Raw genomic sequence first — 14,459 nt, 5'->3', positions numbered from 1 at the left:
ACATATTTAACTAGTTTTGCATTTTTATGAAATTTTTATGAAATGAAATTTTCATGCCGCGTAATCGTATTGACTTTGTCACATTAATATTTGAAGAAACGCATAAAATAATGATCTCCCTTTAATTTTTTTAACTTTAATTATACAAAAAGGGAAATCATATGTACAAATTTAATTAATATTATATGGAGGCATTAAAATGAATCATTTCAAGGTGGTGAGAGATCCCTTGTTCGAGCTAATGATCACCCTCTGCATCGTTTTAAACACTGGTTTCCTGGCAATGGAGCATCATGGTATGAGCGAGTCGATACGGCAAGCGCTTAACATCGGCAACAAAGTGTTCACCAGCATTTTCACATTCGAATGCTTCTTGAAACTCTTGGCGCTAAGCAAGGACTTTTTCAACAACGGCTGGAATAACTTCGATTTGATCATCGTTTCCGCATCGCTTATCGATTTAACATTCGAGCTGGTAGACGGTTTATCAGTGATACGTGGTCTCAGGCTACTTCGCGTTCTGAAGCTTGCGCAGTCTTGGACGACTATGAAGGTTCTCCTCAGTATCATTATTTCAACAATCGGCGCGCTCGGTAATCTAACCTTCGTGCTGGTGATTGTAATTTACATATTTGCTGTGATCGGCATGCAGTTGTTTAGTAAGGATTATACACCAGACAAGTTCTACCCGGATCCAGTGCCACGTTGGAACTTCAACGATTTCTTCCATTCGTTCATGATGATATTCCGTATTCTATGCGGCGAATGGATCGAGCCGCTATGGGATTGTATGCGCGCAGAGAGAGAGGAAGGAGCAAGCACATGCTTCGCCATTTTTCTACCGGCTTTAGTGATGGGCAATTTCATGGTCCTCAACCTCTTCTTGGCGTTGTTGCTCAACAGTTTTAATTCCGAGGAGCTAAAGCAGAAAAAGGAGGAGGTCGGCGAAGAATCGAAGCTCGCGCGATCGTTTGATCGTATACGGTCAATCGTACGCAAGCAGAAACATCGCAAGGAGAATTCCGAGAACGAAAAGAACATTCGGCTGGAGCAGATTGTCCGCGAAGTGATGGACAAGTCGGATAAGGAGAAATACGCGATCCAAGAGACCGTGCTGAGCCTTCCCAAAGACAATATTTACAATAGGTCGTATCAGGAGAGTCTTAATCAACCGATCTTCACGTACGATCCGATTTATCGTCAGGCCACTCTCACTACCTACAGCCAGAGCAGCCAAGAGATAGTTAAGGAGAATAAGAAGTTGACCGAGAAGGGCAACAATAACGAGACCAATCCTGAGGAAAGTATAGAGTTAGAAGTGCTCAAAGACACTAACAAGACAGATGAAGAGGTGGCCATGCTGCCAGAACAGAAACCTCCTGCGCGGAAAGATGGCATAGAGAAACGTCCATGGCACGCTCTCGTAAGTTACGTAGACGAACTCACAGTCGGAGGTAGAAGAGACAGTAAAGGAAGATACATCGACGGGATGGGCTCGTTTCCGGGATTCGGCAGGAATAGGGAACACAAGGAGCCGCTCGATTGCTTTCCCCAGCACTTTTATCAAAAGTAAGAAAGATATTTTTCTATTTTCTTCTTTATTCACATCGAATTCAAATTTTTTAAATAAAATAAATATTAAAATTAATTATTTATGATTTAAAAATTACATCGAGATTAATATTTTAATATCTACGAAGAGACGAATTTAGAATTTATTAATTTACTAATTCGTTTGTGTATATGCGATTTTATAAAATATATTGTATATTTCACAATTGCAATTAGATAATGTTTGATATAAACACGATTGTGTTTAGGTGTAGCTGTATTAATCGTTGCCTCGCCACGGATATCGGCAAAAAGTGGATAAGAGTTCGTACAGCCGTCCTGTCGGTGGTGGACACACCGTCGTTCGAATGGATGATATTAATTCTAATTTTCGCATCTTCCATAACGCTGTGCTTCGAGGATATCTACTTGGATGACAATCCTTCTTTAAAATATATTCTCTACTGGACCAATCTTGTCTTCTGCGTAATTTTCAGCGTCGAGATGCTCTTGAAATGGCTAGCCCTAGGCTTCTGTAAATACTTCACCAGTTTCTGGACAATCTTGGATTTTATAATTGTTTTCGTAAGTATGATCCTTGCATTCGATCCATAAAGTAAAATATAAAAACACTGCGTGCAAGCGCGCGTGTGTATCATTGTAGCATGAGTTGTATTTGTCAATTTTCTTGCTTGTCTTACGTCAGACATTACGTATTTGTATTCAGAGTGAGCCACTTAATTTTATTGAATAAATAGCTTACAGTTTTAATTGCTAACAAATTTGTTCATTATATACATATACTATGGATGATGCATAGAATAATTAATATAGATATCTTTTTTTTTAAAGACTTATAATGATGATTTAAAAGCTTTATAAATATTCTAAATTCAACAGTACCTTGAGAGCTATTGTTTGCACTGAAAATTATAATAATTATTTTATGTATTTTTATAAACTGAAATGGTTCACCCTGTGTATATATGATAAGATGAAAATCATTGAAAGCATTGAATGAAACATGCGTGATAATTGTTTTGTTGTGAACATTGTTTCCGTATTCCTTGTCTTTACATGTTTTATGTGTGGCCCCGTGGATCCAGGTACGTTGAAAATTAATGTTTTAGTATCCATTTGTACCATGTCGATTAGAAATATGATATTAGCATAAATGCATGTCTCTGTATATTGTTTTTAATCGTATATGGTTTAGTAGGTGGGTTAACAATTCAAGTCGTTCATGCACGAAAGAGATATCTAATAAATTGGTAAAAAAGAAAAAGAAAATAAATATCCTGCTAAACAAATAATGATATTTTCTAGTTTCTGATAAGTCGCATTATTTTTATTTCTCTAAATCTTAAAATTTAATTTCTTAAATTTTAATTTTTACTTCTATTCAAAATTTACATGATACACATATTTCTTTCGAAAATTACACATGATACTTTTTTATATAGCAAAAAGTATGTAACTAATTTCTATCTAAAAATTGAATGTGCGAAAAATGTTCCATGTCATATAAATTTTAACTGTATAACTAAAAAAAATTCAATTTTTAATTTTGAACATACACACCAGAAAATATATTGAAATTATTCGTATATTTCCATAGAAGGAACTTAAAATAGATAAACAGCTTATTTTTCATGCATATGTAGTGTCAATCTTGCTTACTCAACGTGCTTTAAATTTGATTTTCTGCACAGCTTACTATTTATAATTATTTGCATAAAATTAATATTTAATTATATTTATCCGTAATCAAGTTACACACAATATTGAAATTAAAATGACTATTGATTACATATTATTATATATAGATAAAAAAATTAATTTGTTATACATGTATTTTTACATATAATCAATAGACTTTTTAGAACGCTCACATTTATGGCGATTATTAAATTATTATTGGAAATATGCGATATTTTTCTGGTTTCGCTTTTTGTCACTTTTCAAATAAATTATTATAAAAATTGTTTCATGCACAAATGTGTAAAATATAAGAGTATCTATTTTAAAATTTAATTATCCTAAATAATTTTATTATATCAGCTTTCATGTTAGGACAGAAAAATCGAGATATATTTCTGTGCATGAATCTTTCTATAGGAAAATTAGATGAGCAATATTGAAATTAAATTATATTTTTTCCCTCAGGTATCCGTGTTTAGTCTTTTGATAGAGGAAAATGAGAATCTCAAAGTATTACGATCTCTGAGAACACTACGCGCCCTGAGACCGCTGCGGGCGATTTCGAGATGGCAAGGCATGAGGGTAAATATCAAGAACAGGCTATAAAAAGTCGTTTGAAATCACGTACGACACATACAGTGTACGAATTATACTTGCGCATATCACCGAGAAGATCTTTTCTTTCCGATTCGTAGATCGTAGTGAACGCGTTGATGTATGCAATACCCAGTATATTCAACGTGCTCCTCGTCTGTCTCGTGTTCTGGCTTATATTCTCGATAATGGGCGTTCAATTTTTTGGTGGCAAGTTTTTCAAATGCGTCGATGAGTATGGGGAAATGCTGAACATCTCGGTAAGTGGATCATTTAATCTAATTTGAATATCGAATGATAAGAAGACAATATGCTAAAATTATTATTATATTTTTATTTAATATTTATATAATATTAATGAAAAATATTTTGTAAACGACAACAATTTAATATTAATTTAAAACTGGTAATTGCATAACTTGGCGATATAATCGTTTCATTTTTAGATAGTGAATACCAAAGAGGAGTGTTTCAACAAAAACTATTCTTGGGAAAACAGCAAGATCACTTTCGATCATGTTGGCATCGCTTACCTGGCTTTGTTTCAAGTAGCGACTTTCGAGGGATGGATGGAGGTGATGGAGGATGCCGTAGATGCAAGAGGGGTGGATTTGCAACCACAGCGAGAGGCGAATCTATACGCCTATCTTTACTTCGTTATATTCATCGTCTGCGGTTCATTCTTCACGCTTAATCTTTTTATTGGAGTGATCATAGATAATTTTAATATGCTGAAGAAAAAGGTGAGCGATACTGACATAGTCCAAAGTTTAAAAATTTAATCTTCAAAGTATTAATCTACTTTTTATTGGGGAGAATATTTTGCATATTAATATATAAAACAAGAATGATCTATTATCTATAATTATGAAAACTTTGATAATTTTAAAAGTAAAAGAACATTTGTAAATAGACAGGATGCAAAAAATTCAATTGCATGTCAAGATGATTTAACAACTTGAAAAATGCATCATTTTTTATTGAGAATTAAATTTTTTTCAGTGTATTTAAAAACATTTAAATATAATAATTTTGAATATTGATTGCAAGCTTTGTTTTCACGTGAACGAGCTGACGTAAAACTCCCATGATTCTGTTATAGAATAATATAGTGACAATTTTTCTTTCAGTATGAAGGTGGGGTGTTAGAAATGTTTTTGACCGAGAGTCAAAAACACTACTACACTGCCATGAAAAAGCTCGGCCGTAAAAAGCCGCAAAAAGTTATAAAACGTCCGATGAACCAATTCCTCGCAATGTTCTACGACCTCTCTAATTCTCGCAGGTAATTATATGTTGCTTTGTGGCCAAAAAGAGCACATTAGCACTTTGTGTAAAAAATTGTGTTGCTTATAATTGTTTGATTATTCTGTAAATTGATGTGATTTATAATACTTTGGCACCGACTTCATTCTTTATCACGATAATTAAAAAAACAACTGTCAAACAAATTTCTTTTTATACAAAACACATTTTATTTTCCATTTTAAATTATAATCAATCTTTTCCATTTTAAACTGTATCAATTATTTTTGAAAAAGTGTTTTTTTATATTTTTATAATATTACTTAACATTTTTCTATAACATTTCTTTATGAAACTTTCTCTTTATTAATGCAACTATCATCACAATTGAACTGTTGTAATATTTTTTTTATTTTTTTTCAATAAAAAGATTTATTTTCATCGCTAATAAAAATTGATTTGTAAAATTATCATGTTGTATTATTTCAATGTGTAATCTAACTATTTTATGTAAAATATTGTTTTTAATCTCTTGTATCAAGTCTTTTCATCATATATCAATCCTAATTCAAATTGAAACACTTTCTCGGTGCCAAAGTGTTAATCTGATTTTTTTTCTTAACGCAATATCAATGTATGTATATTAATTATTTATATGTGAAATGAAACACATAATGAATGTGTAGAAATGGTGCGGTCAAAGTGACGTAAACGATATCATGCGATGAATTTGATGTGGCGATCGGACTGTGGGGCATGTATTCGATTGCAGTGTATGCGCGAGCAACGCGGCAGATGCATATTTTTTTGTACAAATCATAGACATCTTACGCTAAATCGCTAACAGTGTAAACACAAGTTCAATCGACGAATACAAAACAGTCGGCGTATATATCCAACGTATATATGTACGATATGTTCCAGATATTGTGTGTACTGTTTTCTTTTGTAGATTCTCTGGCATCTTGAAAATTAATTCATAAAAATCGCTAAATTTACAATTCTCTTTATATTTATTCCAGCGCGCTTTTATGATATCTTTTAATATATATTTTATCTAATATATTTTTCATATATTTTTTAAATATATATTTTATTTAATACATTTTTAATATATTTTTTTTATTTAATATTTTTTATCTCTTGACATTTGACAGCTTGCTAATTTGACAAGATAAGTCTACTCCTATAATGATAATGTACGTGGATGTAACGGTTTGGCACAAAGTACAGATGTCTGTGTCGCAAATTGTTGTTAACAAAGTAGTTTAAGAGCTGCACGATTGTATCTCCTCATTGCTCACGCCATTGTGCTTGGATACGTGTTTCACAGAATTCACATCGCAATGTACTTTAAGATTTTCGATTAGACTCATATAGGTAGATTCTAAGAGCTCGCAGATTGCTCGAGTTATAATATTATTATTCATCAATGGTCAACAATACATAAATTAAAAATGTAAAGACCGAAATGGAACATTGTGACTTTCAGTACCAAATTTTTGAGTATTTTGAAAACTATAAAACAACAAGATAATTTGGATCAAAGGTAAGAAGGAATATACTTTACATATTTCATTTTAAAACAATTCTTTTATTTAATTCTATTTTAAAAATTAAAATTCTATTTTAAAAATTAAATAGCTATATATATTTTGCACAATTTTCTTATAAAGTAAAACTTGAATGATGTCAATTTATTAAGAGTTTTGCACTAATCTAATTATATCGTAGTTGAATTAAGATCATTATTAAGCCATGCATGAAAATTAATGCCTAATTATTTTAAATTAATACTAGAGAAATAAAAGATTTTCTTTCTAGCTGGTTGCTCTCTTTATTGTCTCATATTTAACGCCGCGAGATTCACAGAACGTTAGATAGTTTACATAAATTTCTTAATACGCACGTGAAGTATTCGTTTTTTTGTGCGATAACATTTTTCTCCCTGTGTAACCATTGCAGTATGTATACAAATCACCATAACACAATGCGTGAATTCTCTTTTCAGCACTTCTGGCAAAAGGCAAAAGACTGCGGAAGATAAATGTTGCGACTTAGCATTCTGTTACTCGAAGTAATGCAAAATCGATATCCGAAGGACATTTACGCTCGCCGTCTCTAAATTGTAGATTCATTGTCGGTATATAGTGATATACAATAGTACATAATAGACGAGATAAGCTGCAGTCTGAAAGCTTGCGCAAATATCATGACTATAATTTTGCTTACTGGTTATTAGATGTGAACTCTGTGTCCTCCTTTGTTTTCTCATAAATGAAATCCATGCGAATGTAAAATTAACTGCATAAATAGAGGATTGTATACTAGAATTATTATAGCAATATGTGTGACTTGCAAATGAGAAAATTCCATCCTTTTAACAAGCTTAGAATCGTAAATTTGTACAGTATATGATGCATATTTTTGCACCAGAGCAATTGCAGAAATTATTAATAACAGATTATTGGATTACTGATATCATATTATTGAATTACTGGTATAATTTCTGTTTTTCCCATCAATATATACTATGTTTTATTTCAAGCAGCAGAAAACACAAATGAGAATTAAATATAAAGTTTGCCCGTGTATATATCGATGACGGATACTATTTACGCCATTTTTACCGCACGAACGTTAAACGTGCATGCATCATGTGTTAGCATCATAAGAGGACTAATAATTAATCGAAGGAGATTAAAGGAGATTTTGGTGAATTTATTGCAAAAGAATATGATAAAATCTAACTACCGCTCTTTTCAGATTCGAAATAGCTATCTTCGTTTTGATATTTCTCAACATGCTGACAATGGGAATCGAGCACTATAATCAACCGCATCCCATTTTCTTCGTCCTCGAAGTATCGAATGCGTTTTTTACGACCGTCTTCGGTCTGGAGGCGATCGTCAAGATAGTAGGTCTGCGTTACCATTATTTCACGGTACCGTGGAATCTCTTCGACTTCTTACTGGTGTTGGCGTCTATCCTGGGTATACTGATGGAGGACATTATGATAGACTTCCCTGTGTCCCCGACGCTCTTGCGAGTCGTGAGGGTGTTCAGAATCGGCAGAATCTTGAGGCTCATCAAGGCCGCGAAAGGTATCCGCAAGCTGCTCTTCGCCCTTGTCGTCAGTCTTCCAGCGCTCTTCAACATTGGGGCTCTGCTGGCCTTAATCACGTTCATCTACGCCATCATCGGCATGTCTGTTTTCGGACATGTTAGGAAACAGGGCGCATTGGACGATATGGTGAGTACAGATGCTCAAACAATTATATTGTAAAATATATTTTTATTTATAGATTTTATTTATAGACTAGATTTATTGTTATATTAAATCGACACAATTTTTTTAGCGTTACACACTTTAATTAAAATTATATCCTTGTATAAAGTGAAAAAATGATATTTATTGAGTCCATATATTCGTAAAGATAAAAATATAGAAGAATAAAGTGAAAAATATTTTTTTAAATTTATTTTACATGGAAATAAATCTATTAAAGTTATTTTGTATCTTAGGTGAACTTTGAAACCTTTGGTAGAAGTATGCAGCTACTGTTCCGCTTGATGACTTCGGCCGGGTGGAATGACGTATTAGAATCGCTGATGGTGCAACCACCCGAATGCGATCCCACCTCAAACAGTCGACAAATGAACGGAGATTGTGGATACCCTTTGCTAGCGATTACGTACTTCACATCATTTATTATCATTAGCTATATGATAGTCATTAATATGTATATTGCCATCATCTTAGAGAATTTCAATCAAGCTCATCAAGAGGAGGAGATTGGTATCGTTGAGGATGACTTAGAGATGTTTTATATCCGATGGTCGAAGTAAGTATTTTTTTTTTGCCATTTTGTGTTCTTCGAATATTTTAATTAATTTTTTGTGTTTTAAAAATTATTTATTTTTATACATCTTTAAAAATATCAGTAGTTTTTTTGAGAAATGAGATAATAATTATAATAAAGACTAATAAAATAATAGTTTCATCATGATTTTGAATTTAAAATTTCCGTTTTTCCAGGTACGATCCACATGCAACTCAATTTATCAGCTTCTCGCAATTGAGTGATTTTATAGCAAGCCTAGACCCACCGCTGGGGATATCAAAGCCTAACGTCGTGGCGTTGGTCAGCTTTAATCTTCCCATCGCAAAAGGTCACAAGATTCATTGTCTGGACATCCTGCACGCACTCGTCAAGCACGTTCTCGGGCACGTCGAGGAGTCGGATGATTTTAGAAAGCTACAAGAACAAATGGATGTTAAGTTCAAAAAGCAGTTTCCAACAAGGAAAGAATTAGAGATAGTGTCTTCCACGAGAATCTGGAAGCGACAAGACAAAGCTGCCAGATTGATTCAACGTTGCATAAGGGAGTACATTGCGTGAGTATAAGCAGTTGTTTTCACTCGAAAAGATGACATTTTTTTATACAACTTTCCCAAACATTAAGAGAAATAATTGTTATTTATAGATATCAACATATTAATTCACATATATTGAAAAATTCAAAATAATTCAAAATAACTACAATTAATATCTATAAATAAGAATATAATAATATAAGGAAATGATCTTACTCGCAGACTGAAAAAGGAGCGCGAGAGGATTGCCCAAGAGGTAGATTCGCAGACGCAAACGTCAAGCCCAGGTGGAACGGATGGTGGTAGGGGCGGAAGTGGATGGAGCGGCAAGCTGTCAGCTCTGCTGCACGTGCACCGGGGTAGCCGGGCTAGTAGTCGCAAGTCCTCCAGGGCCAGCGACGCCAGCGATCTCAGCGAACTTGGCTCCGCTTCGGCGTGGCTGTTCCCTAATCTTCCTCTGCTGTTGCTCTCCGGCGCCACCGGAACCCACGAGGACCTGCAACCTCCGGCACTAACCGTGTCCCGTCCCTCACCGACCACTGAGCAACCTTCCGCCGCTTCCAGTTCCGGCTCGGACTCTCACGTCACTGTCAGGTTGATTTCTTTTTATTCATACATCTCATAATAAAAATGAGATTATTTTGGGAATCATTCGAATTATTTCGAAGAGATCACTCAGAATCGCCTGTTGGACGGGATCGCATATTGGACGAAATTCGTCTGTCAGTATATGTAATTCGTATAAGATCACTTTATTCTGACTTATTTTTCGAGTTTACGATTGATACGAAATTGATACGAGTTTATTGATTGATACGAATTCAAGTTTATTGCATCTCTCGTATGTTACTTTGGTTAAATTGATTAATGATGACCCACTATTTATCTACGCTTAAGATCCAATTGTATATTTATTTTATCCCAAGTTTAATTAAATTAATTATTTTTAAATTAAATATATTATTTTCCAAATAAATCAACAGAATATAATAATAATTGTATATTTAATATATTTGCATATTTCGTCATTTTATAAAATATTAAATACAAGAGCAAATTTACTATTGTGAAAATATTTAGTTTAAATTTAATTTTAACTATACAATTACAGAGGAAAATAAAATATTCATAATAATATTGGCCTGAGGAGTTTGTAATAACAATTATATTAACACGATTTATTATATATGTATGGTATATATCGTACAATTAATTTTGCACATCATACATGTTATGTCACGATCCATATAAAAGAATTAATCTATTTTTTCTTTTTCAAAACTCCTCAGGCAAGAAAATGAGCAGGTAAACCTGAATATATACATATAGAATTTTTCAAATTTTATTGTTTGATTTGTGTATGATGCCACATAAAATAAAAATTAAAGTATTGTTTAGCAGTTGAAGTATTATATAGTATTGTATTTTATCGCCAGAAAATATATAGCATTTATTTGTCTCATTTCATAGTTCATGAATTTAGTACGTTATAAAATATATCAAACTCTGTATAAATTTCAAGTGCAGATTTCAAAAACATAATTTAAAGAACATTATTTTAGCGGATTAGCAGTAAGCAAATACATTAGTAAATTAGAAGAAGAAAGCTCGTTGCGCACAATTTAATCTTTATAATAATTCATTAACTCATTATCGGTTTGTGATGAACGTAGTTAAGTGAAACAGTTATTGAGTTATTGTTATTACATCGATTATTATACGGCATTGACATTTCGTATGACATTTAGGTATATCATTAGATTAACTGTCAGCATCGTGTCATGCTTCGGTTTAGTCAGCTTTAAGTAAAACATTTCTTCCAATTGAGATATATGATTTCGAATTTTGCATGCTAAATGTATCTGTAATAATTTTATATAGCGTGCATCAGGGAGAGAAGTATAATTAAGAGATGCAAAACATTTTATTCGTATTATTGTAAGAAGTATATCGTTGCTCCTGTTTTATATACCGCTTTACATAGATAAAAGTTACATAAAGCATAAGAAAGTATTAATAACATTTTTTCTAGGATACATTCAATTATATCTTTATAATTATTGTATCACATTTCCCAAATTCTTTTAAACATATTTGCTGGGCAGATTTAAATTGTAAATAAATCAAACTCGAATATATATCCTATTAAGTATATCAACTTATATAGCACGAAAATGCAAAAACTCGCTCATAACGAGTGGATCTCTGTTCATAGATCGTTGGGTCCCACGCTGGGCCGACAGGATGCAGTGGAGAAATATCCGGAGGAGGATGTAACTAGCCCGCCGATCTCGAAGCGCGGTTCAACCCTGAGGCCTAGCGGCACCGCTCTCTCGCTCAACGCGCTGCAGCGAGATATCAAAGAAGCATTTAATCGACGTTGCGGCAGTCTGAGACGACGGGCGCCACAGCCAGAGCCAGTACGGCTGCCGATCGAGGGTAGCGATAGAGTAAGTATCCTAGTGACAGAACCGAGTCCGGAAAATACGGCGCCTCCTACGAGACCACCGCTGCTGCGACAACAATCAGAGGCGACGGTGGTACATGTGCTGGTGCACAGGGAGAGCGAGGAGTATCAGGATACACCGGACGACAGCTGATCCTAGTCGACAGTAAGCGATCACGACGGATAGCGACGAACAGCAGCGATGCGATACAGTGATAATATATACGTAGACGTATATGTATATACATATGTAAACTTTTCACACACAGCGCGCAGTTCTAACTAGGTAGGGCGATGATTCGCGTGGCTTTCTTTGGGAGGTAAATCCTCTCGAGATGAAGTTGCGTATATCATGTATGCATGTGTTATGTATGCGTGTGTCGTCGAATGAGACTGTAGTAGCGATGGTTCTCGGCCGAAGAAACTAATGGCGATAGTAATACTTCTTTTTTGAATTGTATAAATTGTATAAAAATTTTTTCGAATATCCATTCTTACAAAAGCACATTTTCTATCGAATCTGTGATGTCTTCAACTTTAGAAATATTATTAAAATTGACCGATTGCGCTTGTATTACTATAAAAATGCTTCCTAATACGACGGTCGTTATAAATCAATATGATTATTAGAATTGTAGTAAACGACAAGGAGTGCTAATCTTGTAATGATCTAGCGCAATCTTGTTATATCTAACACTTATAATGAGCTGGCATGACATTTTATTTTTAATCAAGGTAAATTTTTTGATTTACGATGCTTTTATTAGCTCAAGAATTATGCCTTGTAAAGTAGTATAACTACAAGAAAATTTAGTGCACAATTTTTCAAACATCTGCCTAATCAAGAAATTTAATTCTTTCGAGATAATAAACATTTGCTCCATTATAAAGAAAGATAGGTTGAGAGCCATTGCACCAGAAGACGAAGAAAGGGACAAGGATGAAATTGAAGAGAAATTTTCGACAATTTTTCCATTAAAATCACAAGTGGAATGCGTCATTCGGGGAACTTGGATATCATTACTGTTGACGTCAATTTTATTTTTTGACGAAACTACGTACAATATACTGGGTTCCCCATAATGACGAACGCGAATTAATTAAAGAATTGCCAGCGTAGCGGAAATACCAGATGTAGCCGTTTTCGAAAAACGAGAGTACAGTTTGTTACAAGAATGCATCAGTTCTGGAAGTGGATCAAAATTTGATAAGATTCAAACTTGAAAATTAAAAAATAAAATAAATGCGAGTTTAGATAGAATTTGCAATGATTTCGATGATTGCTTCGATCAATGAGAATTATTATTATGAAAATATTATTATATCAACAGAAAATTAATCCGCAGTAGTAGATATCAGTGTACATAGTATAAATAACGAATACTTTATTAATTTTTGCTACGTAAAAAGATCCACATGATGCGATTGACGAATCATTACTAATACTAATATTATCGTAAATTCTAAGAGCAATTCTAACGCTTTCCAAGAACGTTTTGAAGTATAAATGTTCATAAATTTTAATCGCGCACACTTTGTGTGTGTGTGTGTGTGTGTGTGTGTGTGTGTGTGTGTGTGTGTGTGTGTGTGTGTGTGTGTGTGTGTGTGTGTGTGTGTGTGTGTGTGTTGTGTCTGTGTCTGTGACTGTGTGTAATCATATTTATATCAAATTATTCGCAGCACTTACTTTAACAGTTTTGGCTACGCCATAATTAATATTAAATAGAAGTCATAGAAAAGGAAATCTTTATCGATCAGAAAGAACAATATTGTATTAATCGCGATGAATGCATTAAGCTATAAGTTATTAATACAAAATAATCAGCGTTAGTCGACGCTCTTATGACTATATTCAAATTTATTGCATAATCTCAATTACGAATAACTATTTTGAAATAAGATTCAATTGTCAAAACAATGGACTTTCGTCCAAGATAGCGACTATTTCTAGTAAGTTACGCTACCCTGGTAAAAGTGCGCTTTTAGTTTATTTAATTGAAATTGCTTCTTCGAATAAATTTTGAAAAAATTTAATCTCTCCCTCTCTCTTCTTCAATATATTTAAATGACAATTGTGTATAGACATAATATCTAAATTATCACTTTATCGTTAGTTAAATTATATAAATAACAAGATAAATCGTTGTTTTATTACATATTTATTTTATTATGTCAGGAAAAAGAGAGAAAGAGAGAAAAATAATTTAGCATTACATGTAGTCATGTACATGTCTAACACCAAAACTCTAAATCCAGAATTTTTAAAATATTGAAACTTTTCAATATATTAAAATTACAAATTGGATTTTTTTCTATAGAAGTAATTGGAATTTTTAACAATAAAATTTTAAACTAATTGTTCAAAAGCGCTTGTGCATGATTTGTAAATCACGTACAAGTGTGATTATATTCATTATCTCATCAATGATAATTAATGAGATAATGAGTACAATTATTTCATTAACTACAAAGTCGATCTCAATCAGTCGCTTACTACTTCGAATAACGCGCATTACAATTTAATTCCATTAAATTCTTGTAGGT

At 33.2% G+C, this 14,459-nt stretch overlaps 1 protein-coding gene across 3 annotated transcripts in view; it reads left to right on the top strand.

The window, feature by feature from the left end:
* LOC105256685 (sodium channel protein 60E) overlaps positions 1-13,479 on the top strand; it is a 75,209-nt gene extending 61,730 nt beyond the window's left edge. For all 3 annotated transcript variants that reach the window (XM_025414628.1, XM_025414629.1, XM_025414627.1), the window contains 11 exons: positions 215-1,569; positions 1,821-2,136; positions 3,718-3,834; positions 3,948-4,106; positions 4,293-4,589; positions 4,977-5,131; positions 7,858-8,344; positions 8,617-8,936; positions 9,131-9,490; positions 9,692-10,063; positions 11,685-13,479. In XM_025414628.1, the coding sequence (XP_025270413.1) occupies positions 215-1,569; positions 1,821-2,136; positions 3,718-3,834; positions 3,948-4,106; positions 4,293-4,589; positions 4,977-5,131; positions 7,858-8,344; positions 8,617-8,936; positions 9,131-9,490; positions 9,692-10,063; positions 11,685-12,069 (4,323 nt within the window). In that variant the 3' untranslated portion in view covers positions 12,070-13,479. The remainder of the gene's footprint in view (positions 1-214; positions 1,570-1,820; positions 2,137-3,717; positions 3,835-3,947; positions 4,107-4,292; positions 4,590-4,976; positions 5,132-7,857; positions 8,345-8,616; positions 8,937-9,130; positions 9,491-9,691; positions 10,064-11,684) is intronic.
* The last annotated feature ends 980 nt before the right edge of the window (positions 13,480-14,459 follow it).

Source organism: Camponotus floridanus, unplaced genomic scaffold, assembly GCF_003227725.1.
Source record: "Camponotus floridanus strain SB8 unplaced genomic scaffold, Cflo_v7.5 scaffold86, whole genome shotgun sequence".
Taxonomy (NCBI): domain Eukaryota; kingdom Metazoa; phylum Arthropoda; class Insecta; order Hymenoptera; family Formicidae; genus Camponotus; species Camponotus floridanus.
The sequence above is the reverse complement of the archived record's forward strand: the minus strand, read 5'-3'. Positions and strand labels throughout refer to the sequence as shown.